The sequence below is a fragment of the Mustela nivalis genome, assembly GCF_964662115.1.
Source record: "Mustela nivalis genome assembly, chromosome: 4".
NCBI lineage: Eukaryota > Metazoa > Chordata > Mammalia > Carnivora > Mustelidae > Mustela > Mustela nivalis.
Window position 1 is genome coordinate 107,495,729 of NC_139023.1, and position 18,307 is coordinate 107,514,035.

At 40.7% G+C, this 18,307-nt stretch overlaps 1 protein-coding gene across 2 annotated transcripts in view; it reads right to left on the minus strand.

Annotated features, from left to right (window-relative positions):
* The window catches only part of METAP1 (methionyl aminopeptidase 1), a 65,230-nt gene extending 47,547 nt beyond the window's left edge, over nt 1-17,683 (minus strand). Inside the window, exon 1 of one of the 2 annotated variants that reach the window (XM_082729083.1) lies at nt 17,404-17,683. In XM_082729083.1, the coding sequence (XP_082585209.1) occupies nt 17,404-17,517 (114 nt within the window). In that variant the 5' untranslated portion in view covers nt 17,518-17,683. The remainder of the gene's footprint in view (nt 1-17,403) is intronic. The other variant, XM_082729082.1, reaches the window with a different exon arrangement.
* Nucleotides 17,684-18,307: the final 624 nt, after the last annotated feature.

An 18,307-nucleotide genomic window follows, 5' to 3' on the forward strand; every position in this document is an offset into this window, starting at 1 on the left:
ACTACCTCTACAATTCACTTAATTTATTCCATTGTGAGAGCTACTGTTGTTTCGCTTCTCAGGTAAACTTGGGACAAACTAAAAGCAGTAAAAAATTTTTAAAGGAACCACATTTCAAAACCCTTCTAATTCATCCTCACTTCGTGACGGGCAGAATACACCCAAGATAATATATAAAGACCAGCATTTAAATACCTCTTAAGTTTTCAAAGAAAATTATTTTTTCATATCTATTCTGAGAAGTAATAAGCTATGTCATAATTACCAAGATTTAAAAATAATCATGCTTGATTCTACTTTAGCAAAGACACTTTCAACAAGATTATGAACATACCCCCTGAAAAAACACAACGCACTTTACATATTTCAGACAACTTGCTATTCTTTTTTTTTTTTTTTTACGATTTTATTTATTCATTTGAGAGGGAACAAGAGTGAGAGAAATCACAGAGGGAGAGGGAGAAGCAGACTCACCGCTAAGCAGGGAGTCCAATGCTGAGCTCAATCCCAGGACCCTGAGATCCTGACCCGAGCCAAAGGCAGATGCTTAACCGACTAAGACACCCAGGTGCCCCAGACTACTTGGTATTAAAAAGAAGCTTACAACGCACTGGGGATCAACTCTACCCCCACTTAATTTTTCTCCCAACTGTATTTTCAATATAGCCATCATTGACTAACATTTTGAAATTTCACACATTTCTTGAAAAGTAGCTATCCAACTAGGTTTCTACATTCCTCAGAGTGCTTTACATTTGGTTCATGAAATTTACATCAAATTCCAACTTTTTAGTAAGAGGACTAATAGGATTATTCTCATTAAATAAACGGGGGAGCTATCTCACGGAACAGCTTAAGTAGCTAAAGACTCGTATTTCAACATATACAAGGGTTCAAGTAAATGAAGGAACTAAAGTATCCATAAAAAACACCTCTCAGGGGCGCCTGGGTGGCTCAGTGGGTTAAAGCCTCTGCCTTCGGCTCAGGTCATGATCCCAGGGTCCTAGGATCGAGCCCCACATCGGGCTCTCTGCTCTGCGGGGAGCCTGCTTCCTCCTCTCTCTCACTCTCTGCCTGCCTCTCTGCCTACTTGTGATCTCTGTCTGTCAAATAAATAAATAAAATCTTTAAAAAAAAAAAAAAAAACACCTCTCACCTGTATAAGGACATCTACCTTCCTCTTACTTGCTGAGGCCATGAAACAACCTGGTCATAGCCTTCAAAATCACAGAGGGTATCAAGAATATCCCTACATTTCCTAACGACTTTTGATGGCTGAACAGCGTTCTTTCCCTAACCCACAATCCCACTAATTTTCTTCTCCCATTCATTACCAGACTAGGACCGCCCGAAACCACAAGTGACTAACTACCCATTCAGACTTGTGAATGCTTAACTGGGCAATCTTTCTCTCCTCTTCTCTGCAAAATGTACCAATGACCCAACTAAATTAGACTCAGAGTTCCCCAAACACACTTTCTTTTCCTTGCCACAACGTGGTCTATCTGCTGCTGATACTCCCCTTTACATCTCAGTTCTCAGAAGCTTTATCTACCCCTTCAGGTCTATTTCAAATGCTACCCTCTCCATATAGTGCCCACACCAGACCCTAACCCACCCCCAAACCTAAGAGGTCACATGTGCTTATTTGGTCCTTATGTGAGAGCACTTTGTCCCACTGCTTTACTCTCTACCTGTTGAACAGCACCAAAGCACTGTCTATAGATTACCTATTATAACTAGTTGTAAACCTTGAGTTCTCACCCCGAGAGAAGGTATTTTTCTTTAGCACCAAGGAAAAGGTCTACCAGGTTTAGGAGCTGATAGGAGATAGTGTGGTTCTCGTCGTAGCTATATATTAGAATCATCTGTAAAGATTTTCTTTAAAAATATTCATGCTGTTTCCTACCTCAAATTTAATCAGAATCTCTGAGGACAGGCTATGTTGGTGATTCTTTTTTTTTTTTTTTAAGATTTTATTTATTTATTTGACAGAGAGGGTCATAGTGGGAATGGGAGAGGAAGAAGCAGGCTCCCCGCCGAGCAGGGAGCCCGATGCAGGGCTCGATCCAACGACCCCGGGACCACAACCCGTGCAGAAGGCAGACACCTAATGACTGAGCCACCCAGATGCCCCTATGTTGGTGATTCTTACTTATTTCCAGGATTGTGAATCACTGGACAGCAAAAAAGTATCAATAGGGGTAAGATATCTGTGTTTTCATTTCACTGCTAGAACAAGTCATTTCCTATTTTATTCTTCTTATCTAGTTAATTCCAATTATCTCCCATCCTATTTTAGGCTCTACTAATTTGACAAACTATCAAAACAGCTTCCTACTGGTTTCCCTACCTGGACCACCTCTTGGATTCAACTCAGATCATGATCTTAGGATAGTGAGATCCAGCCTCATGCTGGGCTTCACAGTCAGCTCAGAGTCTACTTCAGATTCTCTCCTCTCACCCCCTGCCCTTCCCACTTGTGCTCTCTCTTTAAATAAAGAAGTAGGGTGCTTGGGTGGCTCAGTCAATTGAGCATCTGCCTTCAGCTCAGGTCATAATCCCAGGGTCGGGGGATCAAGTCCCACATTAGGCCCCTTGCTCCACAGGGAGCCTGCTTCTCCCTCTCCTTCTTCCTGCTGCTCCCCCTGCTTGTGCTCTCTGTCAAGTAAAGTAAATAAATAAGACGTTAAGAAAGAAAGGGAAAGAAAGGAAGAAAGAAAGAGGTAACTCTTTTTTTAAAAAAGCTTATGGGATGCAGTTAAAGGGAAGTTTATAGCTATAAATTCATGTATTAAAAAGGAAGAAAGGGGGCATCTGGGTGGCTTAGTCGTTAAAGCTATAGACTCTTAGTTTCGGCTACAGTCATGATCTCAGGTCAGGAGATGGAGCCCTGCATTGCACTCTGTGCTCAGTGCAGAGTCTGCTTGAGATTCTCGCTCTCCCTCTCCCTCTGCCCCCCCTTCAAAAATGAAAAAATATTTAAAGAACATTAAATAAATTAAAAAATAATAAAAAATTAAAAAGGAAGAAAAATCTCAAATTAACAACACTAACTTTACACCTCAGGGAACTAAAAGAATAAACTAAACCTAAAGCTAGCAGAAGGAAAGGAAATGATAAAGAGTACAAGAGATTAATAATACAGAAAAACAATGACAGTGGGAGGCCAATGGCAAGCAGTGAGGGGAAATCAACCCAACTAAGAGTTTAATTTTTTTTTAAACATCAACAAAACTGATGAACCCTTAGCTAAATTAACTAAGAAAAAAAGAGAGGACTCAATTAACCAAAAAAAAAAAAAAAGAGGGTAAATTCCCACTGCATTCATTCTATGAAGCCAGTGCTACCCTGACACCAAAGCCAGATAAAAGACACCACAACAAAACTACAGACCAACATCCCTGATAAATGCTAATGCAAAATCCTCAACAAAATAGTAGCAAACCACATTCAACAACACATTTAAAAAATTATACACCATGATGACATGGGTTCCTGGAAGTCAAGGATAGTTCAACATACAAAAAAATTTAAACAGCATTTAAATATCACCACTACGTGAACAGAATGAAGGACAAAAATCACGGTCATCTCAATTGATGCAGGAGAAACATCTGACAAGACTCTACACTCTTTCAAGATTAAAACACTTGTTAAGAACAGAAGAAACTATCTCAACATAATAAAAGCTGGAAAGCTAACATCACTCAATGGTGAAAGAGTGAAAACTTTTCCTCTAAGACCAGGAACAATACAAGGATGCCCACTCTGACAATTTCTATTCAACATAGCATTGGAATTCTTAGCCAGAGCAATTAAGCAAGAATAATAAAAGGCATCCAACTAGGAAGGAAAAGCAAATTTATCTTAGTTCACAAATGCCATGATCTTATATGTAGAAAATGTCTTAAAGATTCTAAAGTGAAAAACCGTTAGAATAAACAAAAGCAGTAAAGCTGAAGGATACAAAATCAACATGCAACAACTATGTTTCTATACACTAACAATGAGCAATCTGAAAAGGAAATTAAGAAAACAATTTCATTTATAATAGCATCAAAAAGAACATTTAGGGGCGCCTGGGTGGCTCAGTGGGTTAAGCCTCTGCCTCAGCTCAGGTCGTGATCCCAGAGTCCTGCTTCCTCCTCTCTCTCTGCCTGCTTCTCTGCCTGCTTGTGATCTCCGTCTGTCAAATAAATAAATAAAATCTTTAAAAAAAAAAAGACTTTTAAGATTTTTATTTATATGAGAGAGAGAGAGAGCATGAGCAGGAGGGGCAGAGGGAGAGGGAGAAGCAGCCTCCTCACTGAGCAGGGAGCCCAATGTGGGGCTTGAGCCCAACACCCTGGGATCATGACGCAAGCCACAGGCAGACACTTAACCACCCAGGCACCCCAAACACTAAGACTTTCGCTCATCAAAGGACACAACTGACAGTGAAGAGGTAACCTATGGAATGGAAGAAGAGATCTACAAGTCATGTACCTGATAATATTATGGTTAATATCCAGAATGTATTAGTCGGTTAATATTCAGAATATACAAAGAAACCTACAACACAACTAGAAAAAAATCAAATAACTGGATTAAGAAACGTCAATAGACATTTCACCAAGAATGATTAAATAAAAGGCCACAAGCAGCTGAAAGATACTAAATACCACTAGTCATCAGAAAAATATAAATCAAAACCCAATATGAGATCACCTCATATCCACAAGGATAGCTATTTTTAAAAAAATAAAAATTAAAAAAATTAAAAAACAAGCATTGGCAGGGATCTAGAGAAGCTGGAATCCTTGCGCACTGTTGGTGGGACCATAAACTACTGTGTAAAACCATAGTGGAATAACACAGATACTGTGGAAAACAGTATGATGGTTCCTCAAAAAATTAAAATAGAACTAGTTAATGATCCAGCAATCCATCTTCAGGATATATAGTCAAAAGAACAGAAAGCAGGGCCAAAGAGACAACTGCACCATGTTCCTAAGCAGCATTGTTCACAAAAGCCAAGAGGTGAGAGCAACACAAATGCCCATCAAAGGATGAACAGATAAACAAAATGTGGTACCTACATACAATGGAATACTCTGCAGCCTTAAATTGGAAGGAAATCCTGTCACATGCTATACCATGGATGAACCTTGAGGACATTATGGTAAGTGAAATAAGCCAGTTGCAGGGTACCTGCAGTTAATCAGTGGAGACTTCAGCTCCGGTCATGATCCCTGGGTCCTGGAATCAAGCCAGAGTTGGGCCTCTCTGCTCAGCTGGGAGCCTGCTTCTCCCTGTTCCACTCCCCACCCCTGCTTGTGAGCATGCGTGGTGTCTCTCTCTCTCTCTCTCTCTCTCTCTGTCAAATAAATAAATAAAACCTTAGGAAAGAAAAGGAAAGAAGCCAGTCACAAAAAGACAAATACTATATGATTCCACTAGTATAAGGTATCTAAAATAGTCAAATTCATAGATACAGAAAGCAGAATGGTGGTTATCAGGCTGGGAAAAGGGACTAAAAGAGAATTCTTGTTTAATGGGTTTCAATTGTGCAAAATGAAAAATTTCAGGAGATCTCTTCCACAACAATGTAAATACACTTAATACTGAAACTGTACACTTAAAAACGGTTAAGGTCCTAAAGTCTTTTTTTACCACAATAAAAAAGACACACTTTTTTAAAAAGTTAAGCTATAAAACTGTATAGATATATGTAAAAGCAATGATCCAATTTTTGTTTTGAAAAAATAAAAACAGCTAACATTTGAGTGCATACTATATGCCAAACTCTGACTTAGGCAGTTACTATGTATTAATGCTGTTAATCCTACAACAACTATAAGAGGTCAATGCTATTACCATCCCATTTTACAGATGAGAAAACTGAGACATAGACAAGTTACTTAGCATGTCCAAAAAACACAAAACCAGGGTTTCTTTGTTTTGGTTTGCAGGGGTTTTTTTTTCTTTTTAAGTTTTTTATTTATTTGAGAGAGAGCAAGCACAAATTGGAGAGGGGGTGGAGAGCAGAGGGAAAGTGAGCAGACTCCAGGGAGCCCAAAGTGGGGCTCAATCCCAGGATTCCCAGCTCATGACCTGAACAGAAGGCAAACACATAGCTGTCTGAGTCCCCTAGGTGCCCCTGAAGATTTATTTATTTGAGAGACAGAGAGCATGTGCACCTGCACAAGCACACGGGCCAGGGATAGGGGGGAGGTGTGGACAGCAAAAGAGGGAGAGAAAGAGAATCCTCAAGTAGACACCCCATTGAGCACAAAGCCCAATGTGGGACTCCATCCCAGGATCCTGGGATCACGACCTGAGCCAAAATTCAGAGTTGGCTGCTTAACCAAGTGGGCCACCCAAGCACCCCACAAAGCCAAGTTCTAAATACAGACCCTCTTGAGACACTATTCGTGCTCTTAACCTCTATGCAATACCTACACAAAAGTTTGGAAAGATAATGAACCAAATTATAAACATTCTCTTAGATTCTTTCTGATCATGATGGACTTTCATTTCATACACTTCTATTATATTTATGAAAAGATTATGTACTGCTTTTTATAATGAAAAGCAAAAGTAGATACTGACACTTTCAAAAAGTATACTTAATGTAACAGCAAAGTCTCTATACCTACTATCAATGACTTTATTTACTTATATATCTCTGGACTCAGACCCTCCACTACAGTAAAGCTACTCTATTTACTGTAACATGCTGTTTCAGCTGGCTTCTCTACTTCTGTAAGCTATCCTTCCCCTGGAATATCCTCTCCTATGCTCTAATGAGCACTTTCTGATTTACCCTTCCACTTTTAGTTATTTTTGTAATTTATCAAAATCGAGTTCTTAACTCACCTCCTTCAGGAGGCCTTCCTGTCCTTACCTATACCATTTTTCACCAATTTAGTATGCTGCTTTGAAAAAACTGCCCTACAGAGGTTTTATCTGAGTCCCTCATAGAGCCATCAGCAAAGTTCCTTGAAGATGTTACTACTCCTTCTCCTACAGGCAAGGGCACTCCAGGGGCATAAAATATACTTAGCACCAACATCTAGAGTTCTGCAGACTTTCCTATCAGAAACAACAGCTCCGGGTGCCTGGGTGGCTCAGTGGGTCAAGCCGCTGCCTTCGGCTCAGGTCATGATCTCAGGGTCCTGGGATCGAGTCCCACATTGGGCTCTCTGCTCAGCAGGGGGCCTGCTTCCCTTCCTCTCTCTCTGACTGCTTCTCTGCCTACTTGTCAAGATCTCTGTCTGTCAAATAAATAAATAAAATCTTAAAAAAAAAAAAAAAAGAAAGAAAGAAACAACAGCTCCTTAGAGATAGGACTGATTCCAGATCTGGGATAGGGAAATTACAAGGTAAATCTGATTTGTCTTGCACCAGAAGGCCAGGAAGCAATCAGAGACTAATGCAGGAGGGTCAAAAGGATATAGAAACCACTCTGAAAATGGTTATCACTGACAAAATGAGACAATTTGAACATCCAAAAGAATAAGGATTGCAACTTATTTTAATGTTTAATGAAGGCAGGGGCACCTGGGTGGCTCAGTCAGTTAAGTACCTGACTCTTGATTTTTGCCTAGGGATGTGATCTCAGGGTCATGAGATTGAGCTCCACTTCCAGCTGAGCATGGAGTCTGGTTGGGATTCTCTCTCCCTCTCCCTCTGCCCCTACCCCCTGCACTCGCAAGCCTCTCTTTCTCTCTCTCGGGGCAGGGGAATGAAGGGGGGAAAAAATCCAAAGGACCCTATACTGAAAAATGGGGAAACTACAACAAACATTTGTGATCCCTGGAAGTGACCAATATATTACCATTACATGTCTTCTAAGTAGGAATCTTACCATTTTTAGGGAGAACACAGTTTTTTATTAACCAGTTGATGAGGAAGAACCTCCTTAGAGGGGGGAAAAAAATCAGACAGTAAATGACAGAACGGGGTTGGAAGGGGAATCACTATGTACAAACCCTTACTGAAATAATTATCAGGCAACGACCATCATGGATACTAAAACCACTTGGAGAAAGATCATGAAGAAAAGCATAGTCTCATCATGCCAGAGTATCACCCTACAGATTACACAGTCACTGCAAAGTGAAAAATACATGTTTACAGTGGTAATCTGGCAGCAACCTCTCTAACCAAATGTCAAATTTTGGAGTGGAACAGCCAGGCATTCTGTGTCTCCTAATGTGATAAAATACAAGGCATGCAGGATCACCTAGGAGTCTTCTCAAGTGAATCTCAACAAATTCTAGTTAGGCCTTTGGACCTAATATTTGGCTGAAGGAAAATACAGTGGATAAAAGAACAACTTAAAGACACTACAAGGAAATAAGGAGTTAATCAAGAATATGTGATGTTGAGGAAATAATGAGATAATCAAGAATATGTGACGTGCTACAAGACAACTGACTAATCTCTTTTAAAAAGTCAGCATCATGAAATAAAGATGAGAGGACTCTTCTAAATCAAGAGACTGACAGACATGACAAGCAAATGCTACTTGTGAGCTCCTATAAGATCTTAATTTCAAAATATAATAAAAAGCAAAAAATGCAACTATTAAAGATGCCTAGGGGATAACTGGGAAATCTGAATAGGATTGACTATTAGACGATGTTAGGGAATTCCTGTCCATTTTCTTAAATGTAATCATGGCATTGTAAACAAGAAAGAAGAATGTCCTTGTCATTAAAAGAGGCATGCTGAATAATTAACAGGTGTGGTGTCATGTTGTCTGTGACTTTCAAACGTTTCAACAAATACACAAATGCAATACACATACAAGCAGACACAAATAAAGCAAACAGGACAAAATGTTAATTTAGGTGATGAATATACTGCAATTAGTTATTAATATTCTTCTTTAAACTTTTCTGTATGTTTGAAATTCTTCACAATAAAAAGCTAGGGAAACTTAATAAAGTTGTAAAATAAGTAAGGGGGAAAATAACTCCTGGTCTCTTTCCCTTAGCACCACCTCGTGATTTATTTTTTTTTCTTAAATAAAGCAAACTTCACATATAATATCGGTTTCAGGTGCACAACATCCTGATTCAATCACTTATCTTTTTTTAATGTACTTCCTGTCTGTACAAGTAACCTTAAGTCCCTCAAGGACACTTAGATTTTCACAGGTTTACAAATATATAAATAGCCCAACAGATGTTGTTATTCATAAATAACATAAAAGACCACTTTGATAAAAATCAAAATGTCTGTTAATTTAAAGTCTTAGCTAGGATATGGAACAATACAAAGCTTTTGATGACAGAAGTATAAGTATAATCATGTTGGAAAATAATTTGGCACCACCAAAACAAAGCTGACCACATATATATCCTATTACTAAAGAATGTTTCTGATGGGTGTAGACCCAGGAGAAACTCTTGCACACAGGCACCAGGAGTTAGGCTTAAGAATATTTAAAGCAGGGGCACCTGGGTGGCTCAGTTGGTTAAGCGACTGCCTTCAGCTCAGGTCATGATCCCAGGGTCCTGGGATCGAGTCCCGCATCAGGCTCCCTGCTCTATGGGGAACTCCCTCTGACCTTCGCCACTTTCATGCTCTCTCTCACTGTCTCTCTCTCAAATAAATAAATAAAATCTTTTAAAAAAAATAAAAAAGAATATTTAAAGCAGCACTATACAAGAACAAAAACCTGGAACAACCCAAATTTCCATTAACAAAGAAATGAATGAACTATGATATATAGATTCACTGGAATACCACAGAGCAATGAAAAATGAATGAACTAGAGCTATACACATGAATGAATCTCAAAACCATGTTAAAGATAACAAGTTGCATAACAATACTAGCAGAGATTTCATTTATAAACGTTTCAAAAACATCGAAAGTAAACAATGCATTATCTAAGGAATCAAACATGTGGAAAAGCAAATGAATGATAAACACAAAATTCGGGATAAGTAGTTCCTCTTGTGTGAAGCATTTATTGTATCATTTTTGTTTTAGATTCTATTAATGATTCACTATTAGTTTTTTATTCTACTCAAAATCTAATAATAACTGAGTAAAAGAAATTAATAACTAACTGACTTTAAGGTACATAAAACCTCAATTCAAAAACAATACTAAATTATTCACATAATAACTGCACTTAAATTTCTCTGCATTTATTTAGTAGTGAACAATGCAAAGCTATCAGTATTCAAATAGTCAAACCTATCAGTAGTGCCAATTAGGAAAATAATAAGGAATAAAATAAATCCCCAACCCAAGAAGCCATGCCCCATTTGAGGAAAAAAACAAAAGCCATGCTCTATCTAATGGCACCTACAGTTACCTATTTTACTCAATGATTTAAGCTCACAGCTTGACAAAAAAGATAAAGTAGCCTTCAGAATCTGACACTAAGTTTGCTCTTTTGACCTTTTATCAAGGTAGAATCATTAAATACAGGTTCATAATATGAAGAAGTCTGTTTCCTCTTACTTTATGACCATAAGGAAAGTCCTAACATCACAATTTCATTTATCTTTTATACCCTAACCACTAGAAGTCTGAGCCTGTGACCCAAATAATGCCACACAAGCAGACCCCAGCTGACAGGATTTTAGGAATGCTTTCCATCAGACATGGCACAGCGGTTGTATCATTAGAAGTCCCTAAAGAACCTTGCAATAAAACAGAACCTTTTTTAAATGTAAGAACACTTTAACATGAAATCTACCCTCTTAACAAATTTTAAGTGTCAATATAGTTTTCCTTGTTGTAGGTACAATGCTGAATAGCAGATGTCTAGAGCCTATTCATCTTGTGTGACTCAAACTCTGAGCCCACTGATGAGCGCTCCCCATTTCTTCCTCCTCCCAGTCCCTGGCAGCCACCATTACATTCTTCGATTCCATGAACTCAAGTGTTTTAGATACCTCATGTAAGTGCAATCATCCAGTGTCTTTCTGAAACTGGCTTATTTTAGGTAGCACAATGTGGCATACTGCAGAATTTTCTTCTTTTTAAGGCTATGTTGTATTCTACTGTGTGTATATACCACAAATTATTTATCCATTCACCCATCCATGGACATTCTGGTTGTTTCCACGACTTAGCCACTGTGAACAGTGCTACAAGAAGAGAACTTGTGTGCGATGTATAATTTAAGGGAAGTATCACAGGGTCCTTCTACCAGGTTCAACTACAGCTGCCAAACACATAGCGAAAAAGACCTAGCTTACAGAATATGCTGAATTGCTCTTTATTCAAAGTCAGACACAAGACTGATACCAATCAAAGAAATCGAAATAAAAACACATAACTGTTGAGCTAGGAGTACTACCTGCCCAAGCATGAATAAGCAAATGCCTCATGTTAAAACAGGAGATCCGGAGAGGTTCACAATCAACCAGGAAGGATAATAATTGTATTTATACTCCATTACATTAAAACTTTACTATGCAGAGATTTATAATGGTTGCTCTATGGAGTATGCCTAACTATAGTACATCTACTAAATGGGTTTGCTATCAATACCAGGGACAATTCCTTATTAGTACAGGAGTTACCATGCTATTGCTTCTCTCTTCTAACATCTAGAGCTAAGTATGTGCTTAGCTATGTGCATACGTGTCTATTACATCAATTCCTACCAAATTTACCATAACTAAAAATTTTGTATGTTGGGATGCCAGGGTGGCACGGTTAAGCATCTGCTTTCTGCTCAGGTCATGATCCCAGAGTCCTCCTTGCTAAGCGAGAAGCCTGCTTCTCCCTCTCCCTGCCACTCCCCCTGCTTGTGCTTGCTCTCTCTCTCTCTCTCCCTCTCTGACAAATAAATAAAACTTTAAAAAAAAACAAAAATAAGAAAATAAAAATTTTGTATGAAAAAGATTCACCCCCCAAAAAATGACTAAAATTTCTATCTACAAACTGTATGAACAATATAAGATCACACCTACTTCTACCAGCCCTTCAATCTCTTTAAAAAAAAAAAACAAAACTGAGTTAAATAAAGACTTCTTCAACTTTCAATTACCTACCAATCAAATGATACCTGCTTTTTAAAAGTTCTACTGGAATATAAACATAACTCGTGCCAAAACCCCAGCATAACTGTTTATAATATAAGCATGTCAATAAAAGGATATCTCCACTGACCACCACAATGTCCTCAAACCAACATTGGTCTTTTGTAAAATCAATGAGCTTTATAAGAAGCTATGACAGTTGTACCCAACCACCTAACTTACAGCAGTACCTAGGGATGGTATGAGATAATGTGAGGAATTTAAAGATAATCTTTATAAATACAAAGTATAATATGGTAGTATCTCCATCAGTGATGAAGAGGAGTTCCAGAAACATGCTGCATTATTAGGAAGGAACTTTGTTATGGAAGGACAAGAGTTTCAGAGGGTACAGTGACATTTCAAAGTTGCTACATGCTGGAAGGGCAATCCCTTCCTCAGTTTCCAAATCCAACTCCCAAGATGCCCAGCTACGCACTTTCCTCCTGGAGACCCAAATCACCTTACCTTGCTACTGTTCCTTTGAAAGAATCTACTCCAAGAATGTGTTCAAAATGTTCATAAGCCGATGGAAGCAGGAGTCGGGGGGGGGGGGGAGGCAAAATGAGTGAAGGGTAGTGGGAGACAGGCTTCCAGTTTCAGAACAAGTCACAGGAATAGAAAGCACAGCATAGGACATATAGTCAATGATATTATAATAGTGTTGTACAGTGACAAACAGTAGTACACTTGTGGTGAGCACAGCAGGAGGTAGAGACATACTGAATCACTATGTTGTACACCTAAAACTAACGTAACATTGTGTGTCAACTATTCTCAAACTAAAATACTTAAAAAAAAGAAAAGAAAAGAAAAGAAAAAGTTCTAAATACTGGGAGAATTACTAAAATGTGACAGAAACAATTAGAAAAATGGAAAAGAAAGAAAGAAAAATGGGGCTAAGAGACTTGTTTGACACAGGATTGTCCCAAACCTCCAATCTGTAAAAACCACAGTATGCGTAAAGCCCAATAAAGCAAGCACAATAAAACAGGTGTATAAGGGCGCCTGGGTGGCTCAGTGGGTTAAAGCCTCTGCCTTCGAGAGGGAGCCTGCTTCCTCCTCTCTCTCTCTGCCTGCCTCTCTGCCTACTTGTGATCTCTGTCAAATGAATAAATAAAAAATCTTTAAAAAAAAATGAAATAGGTGTACATATATGTTTGTGTGTGTGTGTGTGCGCATATACCTCTATATGTATACCTCTATGTACCTCCATTCCTAGCTTTTAATTTCTCTCAGCAATGATATGTATGTTTTTAGTGTAGAGATCTTTCATTGCTTTTATTACATTTCATTTATTACATTTCATTTTATTACATTTCATTATATTTTATTTCATTGCTTTTATTACATTTTTTCTAGTTATTTGATTTCCTTGGGTGTTACTAATATACTATATTTTATAATTTTATTTTTCAAAAGCTATTATGGAGAAACAAAAATTGTTTTTGTAGTTAAAAAAACAAAAATAAAATTTTCATAAACAAATGATACTTCTCCTTACACATTTTTAAGCCTTCCTTCTAATTGGGACACCTGGGTGGCTCAGTCGATTAAGCATCTGCCTTCAGCTAAGGTCACAATCCCAGGGTCCTGAGATTGAGTCTTACATCTGGCTCCTTGCTCTGAGGGCAGGCTGCTTCTCACTCTGCCTGCTGCTCCCCCTGCTTGTGCGCTCTCATGCATGCTCTCTCCCCATCTCTGGCAAATAAATTTTTAAAAATCTTAAAAAAACAAAACAAAACAAAAAACCTTCCTTATGACTAGGTGTAATAGTATTAGACATGAAATTACATGCATAATAAAACCACTCACTGAACACTGTGCCAAGTATTTTGCATGCTCTCTTATTCACCTTCCCATCAATTCCATGAAGAGGATACACCATTAGCCCTCTACTACAAATTTAAGAGAGAACTTGGCCAAGGACATGGTAGTAAAGATTTAACTCCAGGTCAGACTATAAACCCAGTCTCCTTCCACTCATACTATACTCTTTAAAGTTCTTACATCTTATAAATGGTTACAAATCACTCAGGTCCTCAGCTGATCCTTTAACTACAGACAAGGTAGCATCTGCCCTGAGCTATTTACTAAGGGCTTGAATGCTCTTTGCTTTCCTTGTCAGGCCCAATGACCTCTTTTCGTTAAGAAACTGAACGCCTAAAAAAAAAAAAACCTGAATGCCTTCAGTGTACAAGGTAGAGAAAATGAAAATATGTAAAGCACAGCCTGCACCCTCAAAATATTTTTACAGACTCCTAGGAACTAGGCATAAACTATTACACTACTATTAAAATTAGTAAACTACTATTAAATAAGAATGAACACTTCTATAAGGAAATGCCATCAAACATCAGAAAAGCTCAATTTTCAAGTAAAAGGGATTTTATTCATATAAAGAGCCAAAGCTTTTCTTAAAATTAAACATCTTAGGGGCCCCTAGCTGGCTAAGTCAGAAAAGCATGCGACTCCTGATCTCAGGGTTGTGAGTTCGAGCCCCACATTAGATGCAGAGATTACAAAAAAAAAAAAAAAAACCCTCAAAAAATAAATTAAGCATCTTAAATAAAAATATTTTTGTACCTTAAGCATGAAACACAGCATAATACTACAAAGACCTTAACATTGACAGGTGCCTGGGTGGCTCAGTCGGTTGGGCATCCAACTCTTGATTTTGGCTCTGGTGATGATTTCAGTGTCCTGAGACTGGGCTGGGCGATGGGTTCCCCCCTCAGTTGAGGAGGGAGGAGTCTGCTTGAGATTCTCTCCCTGTCCCCCAACACCCCTCCCCCTGCAAGTGTGTACTCTAATAAATAAATGTTTTTTAAAAATGTTTAAACAAGAAGACCTAACATTGATTAAATTTACTAATGTGTGAAGTGTTTTACATACACTTAGAATTTACACCAAAATCCTGTACTATCCATGGGCCCACTGGATGTAACATCAAACAGAAAGTCAAGTTATTTGCCTAAAATCATGCAGCTAGTAAATGATGGAGTCATGATCCAAATGTAGCATATAACTCTTTATTCAGCCTTGTGATGCATTTATCATTGACGCAAACATTCTATGCCCACCTACTGCATGCATAGCATTGTACTGAGAAACCAGGGGGCAGTGAACAAGATAGCTTATTCACAAACCTCACCTTGTGATTAAAAAACAGATAAATAAGAAAATAAATGAGATAACTACTGATTGTCTAAAATACCTATAGGAAATCAAGGTGTTGTGAGTAAGTAACTGGGAAAGGCTTACCTCTGTTATTGCCTCTTATAGTTTTGTTCTCAGATTTTTCCCACATAAGCTGGCCAGACAGCCAGGCTGGGGATCAGAGAAGCAGGCAGACAGAAGACAGACCACTGAAGATGATCAGAACAGGAGAAGGCTTATGTCATGTTTTCACGAATTTGTTGGCATTTTTCCACAAATCCTAAGGAGACAATGTTCTTTCTACTGAATAATACCATGCCTAAGAGAGTATCACCTATGCCTGATGAATATGGTTTCACAGTCAAAATCTCAACATGTAAGTGTCTGTACATATTAACTCATTCAGCATTACAAAATGCAACCTAACTTTAAACTGAAGGTAAACCACATTATTCCACTCATGGTACACAATTTCCAAAAGCAAATTATTGGGTTTTTTGTTTTAAATCCAGGTCCCACATAGCCTTCAACAAATTAAAAATTTGAAAATTATTTCAATTAGCAATAATCGTGCCTCGGATAAACCTCATTGGCTACGATACTGCCACTGCGCAAAGCTGAAAATTATTTCAAAGAAACAAAAAGACTCATACCACGTTTAGCATGCTGAGTAGTCCCAATGCTATTTTTAGAAAGAGCAACACTTCTCATGTGCAACTTTTTCCAAATGATACTAACAAGGTCAAGGATCATATCCTATCTAAAAACAAGACCTATACAACATAGCCAGGATCTCTTAGAATAGTTTATGTACAAGTCGTGTGGCCTGAAGGTTTTACTTGTATTTTACATGTCTTTATATTTACATACTTTATATTTAAAATATTCATATTACTTGTATATACTATTCTTACTTGTTTTCATTCCAAATCATTTATATTTTTCATATGGCAGTGTTCAAACAGCCTTTAAAAGAAGAAAATAATGCTTCACGTCTTACCAGCATTTCACATTCACTGGATAATTTGAGCTCCAGAACAACCTTGAGAAATATGTAAGTAAGAGTATCATCTTCCCCTCTGCACAGTGGTAGGAGTGGAGCTCAGAAAGGTTAGGTAACTCGGCTAGTTCAAGATTGCACAGTACTTGGCAAAGGCAGAGCCCTGACCAGGCCTTCAGACTCTTTGTTCATGCTCTTCTCCCCACAGAACGCTGCTAATTTAATACATGAACTTTCACGCATCTCCCTCTTCAACAGACCTGGACTGGAACTAAGAGCCATACCACCGTGGCCCTACCGATACTCTGAGTGTCTAAATGCAACCGGAACACGAGTGCTTTTCAGTAAACATAAACACTAGCACACGTTTCAGTCAGGACCCCATTCAGTGCTGGGTTTGCTCCACTGCACAAAACTTATTAAAATACACCATGCCTTAAAGCATAACCCTTAATGGAACTGACTTTTTCACTCAGTGGCAAATTCTGTAAATGAGAACCGTGACTCATAGCGCTAACTTACGGTTTTCTAAATTAATAAATTCGGATGCCAAAACAAACGAAGGAATTACAGACCCCTATCTATCCCCAAGCCCAAAGTTGCTGAAGTGTCAAAGCGCGGTAGTCAAACACAAGGAGAGAGGTGGGGCTGGAGCTAGCGTTCCTCCTTTTCTGCGACCCCAGGCAACCCACTCCTCAAAACCCCAACGGGTCTCTTCCGACCCCCAATCCCGCCGGGACCAGAGTGACTGAGTACCCGGCCCCGCGACGCCCCGCGACCACGACCAGAGTGCTGCCGGGAGCTGCGGCTGTGGGGGTACGCACGGCTGAGGCTGCCCCCTCCCCGGGGCGTCCCCACCTGTCTCGGGTAGCCCGCACACCTGACAGTCCCAGCAAGGACAGAAGATGCGCTGCGGGAAGCCGCCCCTCAACGCGGCGCCCTAGAACCGCCGGGCTGCCCGGGACAAGTCCGCTTCCGCCCCCAGCCCACATGGCCGCTGGCAGACCGCGCCCGCGTCCGAGGGGCCCAAGATCCCCGGAGGAGGGAGGGGGCGGCGGCGACAGTGGCTGGGGGAGGAGGGAGCGCGGCCGGCGCGCCCGGGGGGTGGAAGAGGAGGAGCGCGTCCCGACCGGCCGCGAGGGCAGACGGAGAGCGGAGGAAGTCCGCCGGCCGCAGCTGCGTCGCGGGGGAGCAGGCGTCTACCTGGGAGCAGAAGTACGAGCCCTGGATGCCCAGCTTGATGCAGGTGGGACACTGGAGCTTGGCCTCGCTGCTGCAGCCGTCCGTCTCGCACACGCGCGTCTCCACGGCCGCCATGCTGCCTGGCTGCTCGAGGAGCGCCTCACCGAGGAAGAGGAGGAGGAGGAGGAGAGAGGGCAGAGGAGGGGACAGAGGCCGAGCCAGGGGAGGAGCTCGGCCCGCGGGGCCTGGGCGCGGAAGCAGGAGGAGCGCCGGGCCGGCCCAGACCACGCTGCGCGCCCCGCCCCTGCCCCGCGCGCGCAACTGGCGCCCCGCCCCGCGGCGTTCGCCCCGCCCCCGCCGGCGGCCCCCGCCTCCCGGCGCCAGGCGCGCACGTGGGGGCTGCGAGGGATCGTGGCGGAGACCTCCGCCGGCTCCGCGTGGTCTCACGCCTGTCCCGGGCGAGAGCGACCCCCTGGCCCTGGTCAGGGAAGGCCAGGTGCTGCCGGCGGGGAGGGGCCCTCATGTCTTGCGCCGCGTGTATCTAGAGAGACAGCGCTCTGGTCCTGCCTTACTGGATCGCGGGGTCTTGAATGTCCCCCACACTCGCAAGAGGTTGGAAAGGGCGCCCCGCTCCTCTGCGTTGGTCACCCGGCAGCTTCTTGGAAAAGGAAAGTAATTCATTTTTTAAAGTTCCGTTTCTCACGGATACTGCCTGCTCTGAGGCCTAAGGACCACCATTCAGTCATTCACAAAAAGGGGAGCCAGAGAGCTGTCAGGAGATGGGCCGAGATTTGCATCAACCCTCCCTCGTGCCTGATTTTCTTCATGTACACACCCCCATTCACAATGTACAATGCTAGTAATAGTAACACCGCAACTACTAGATATTCAGTAAAACAATTTGGTGTTATCCCAGTCGGTTATT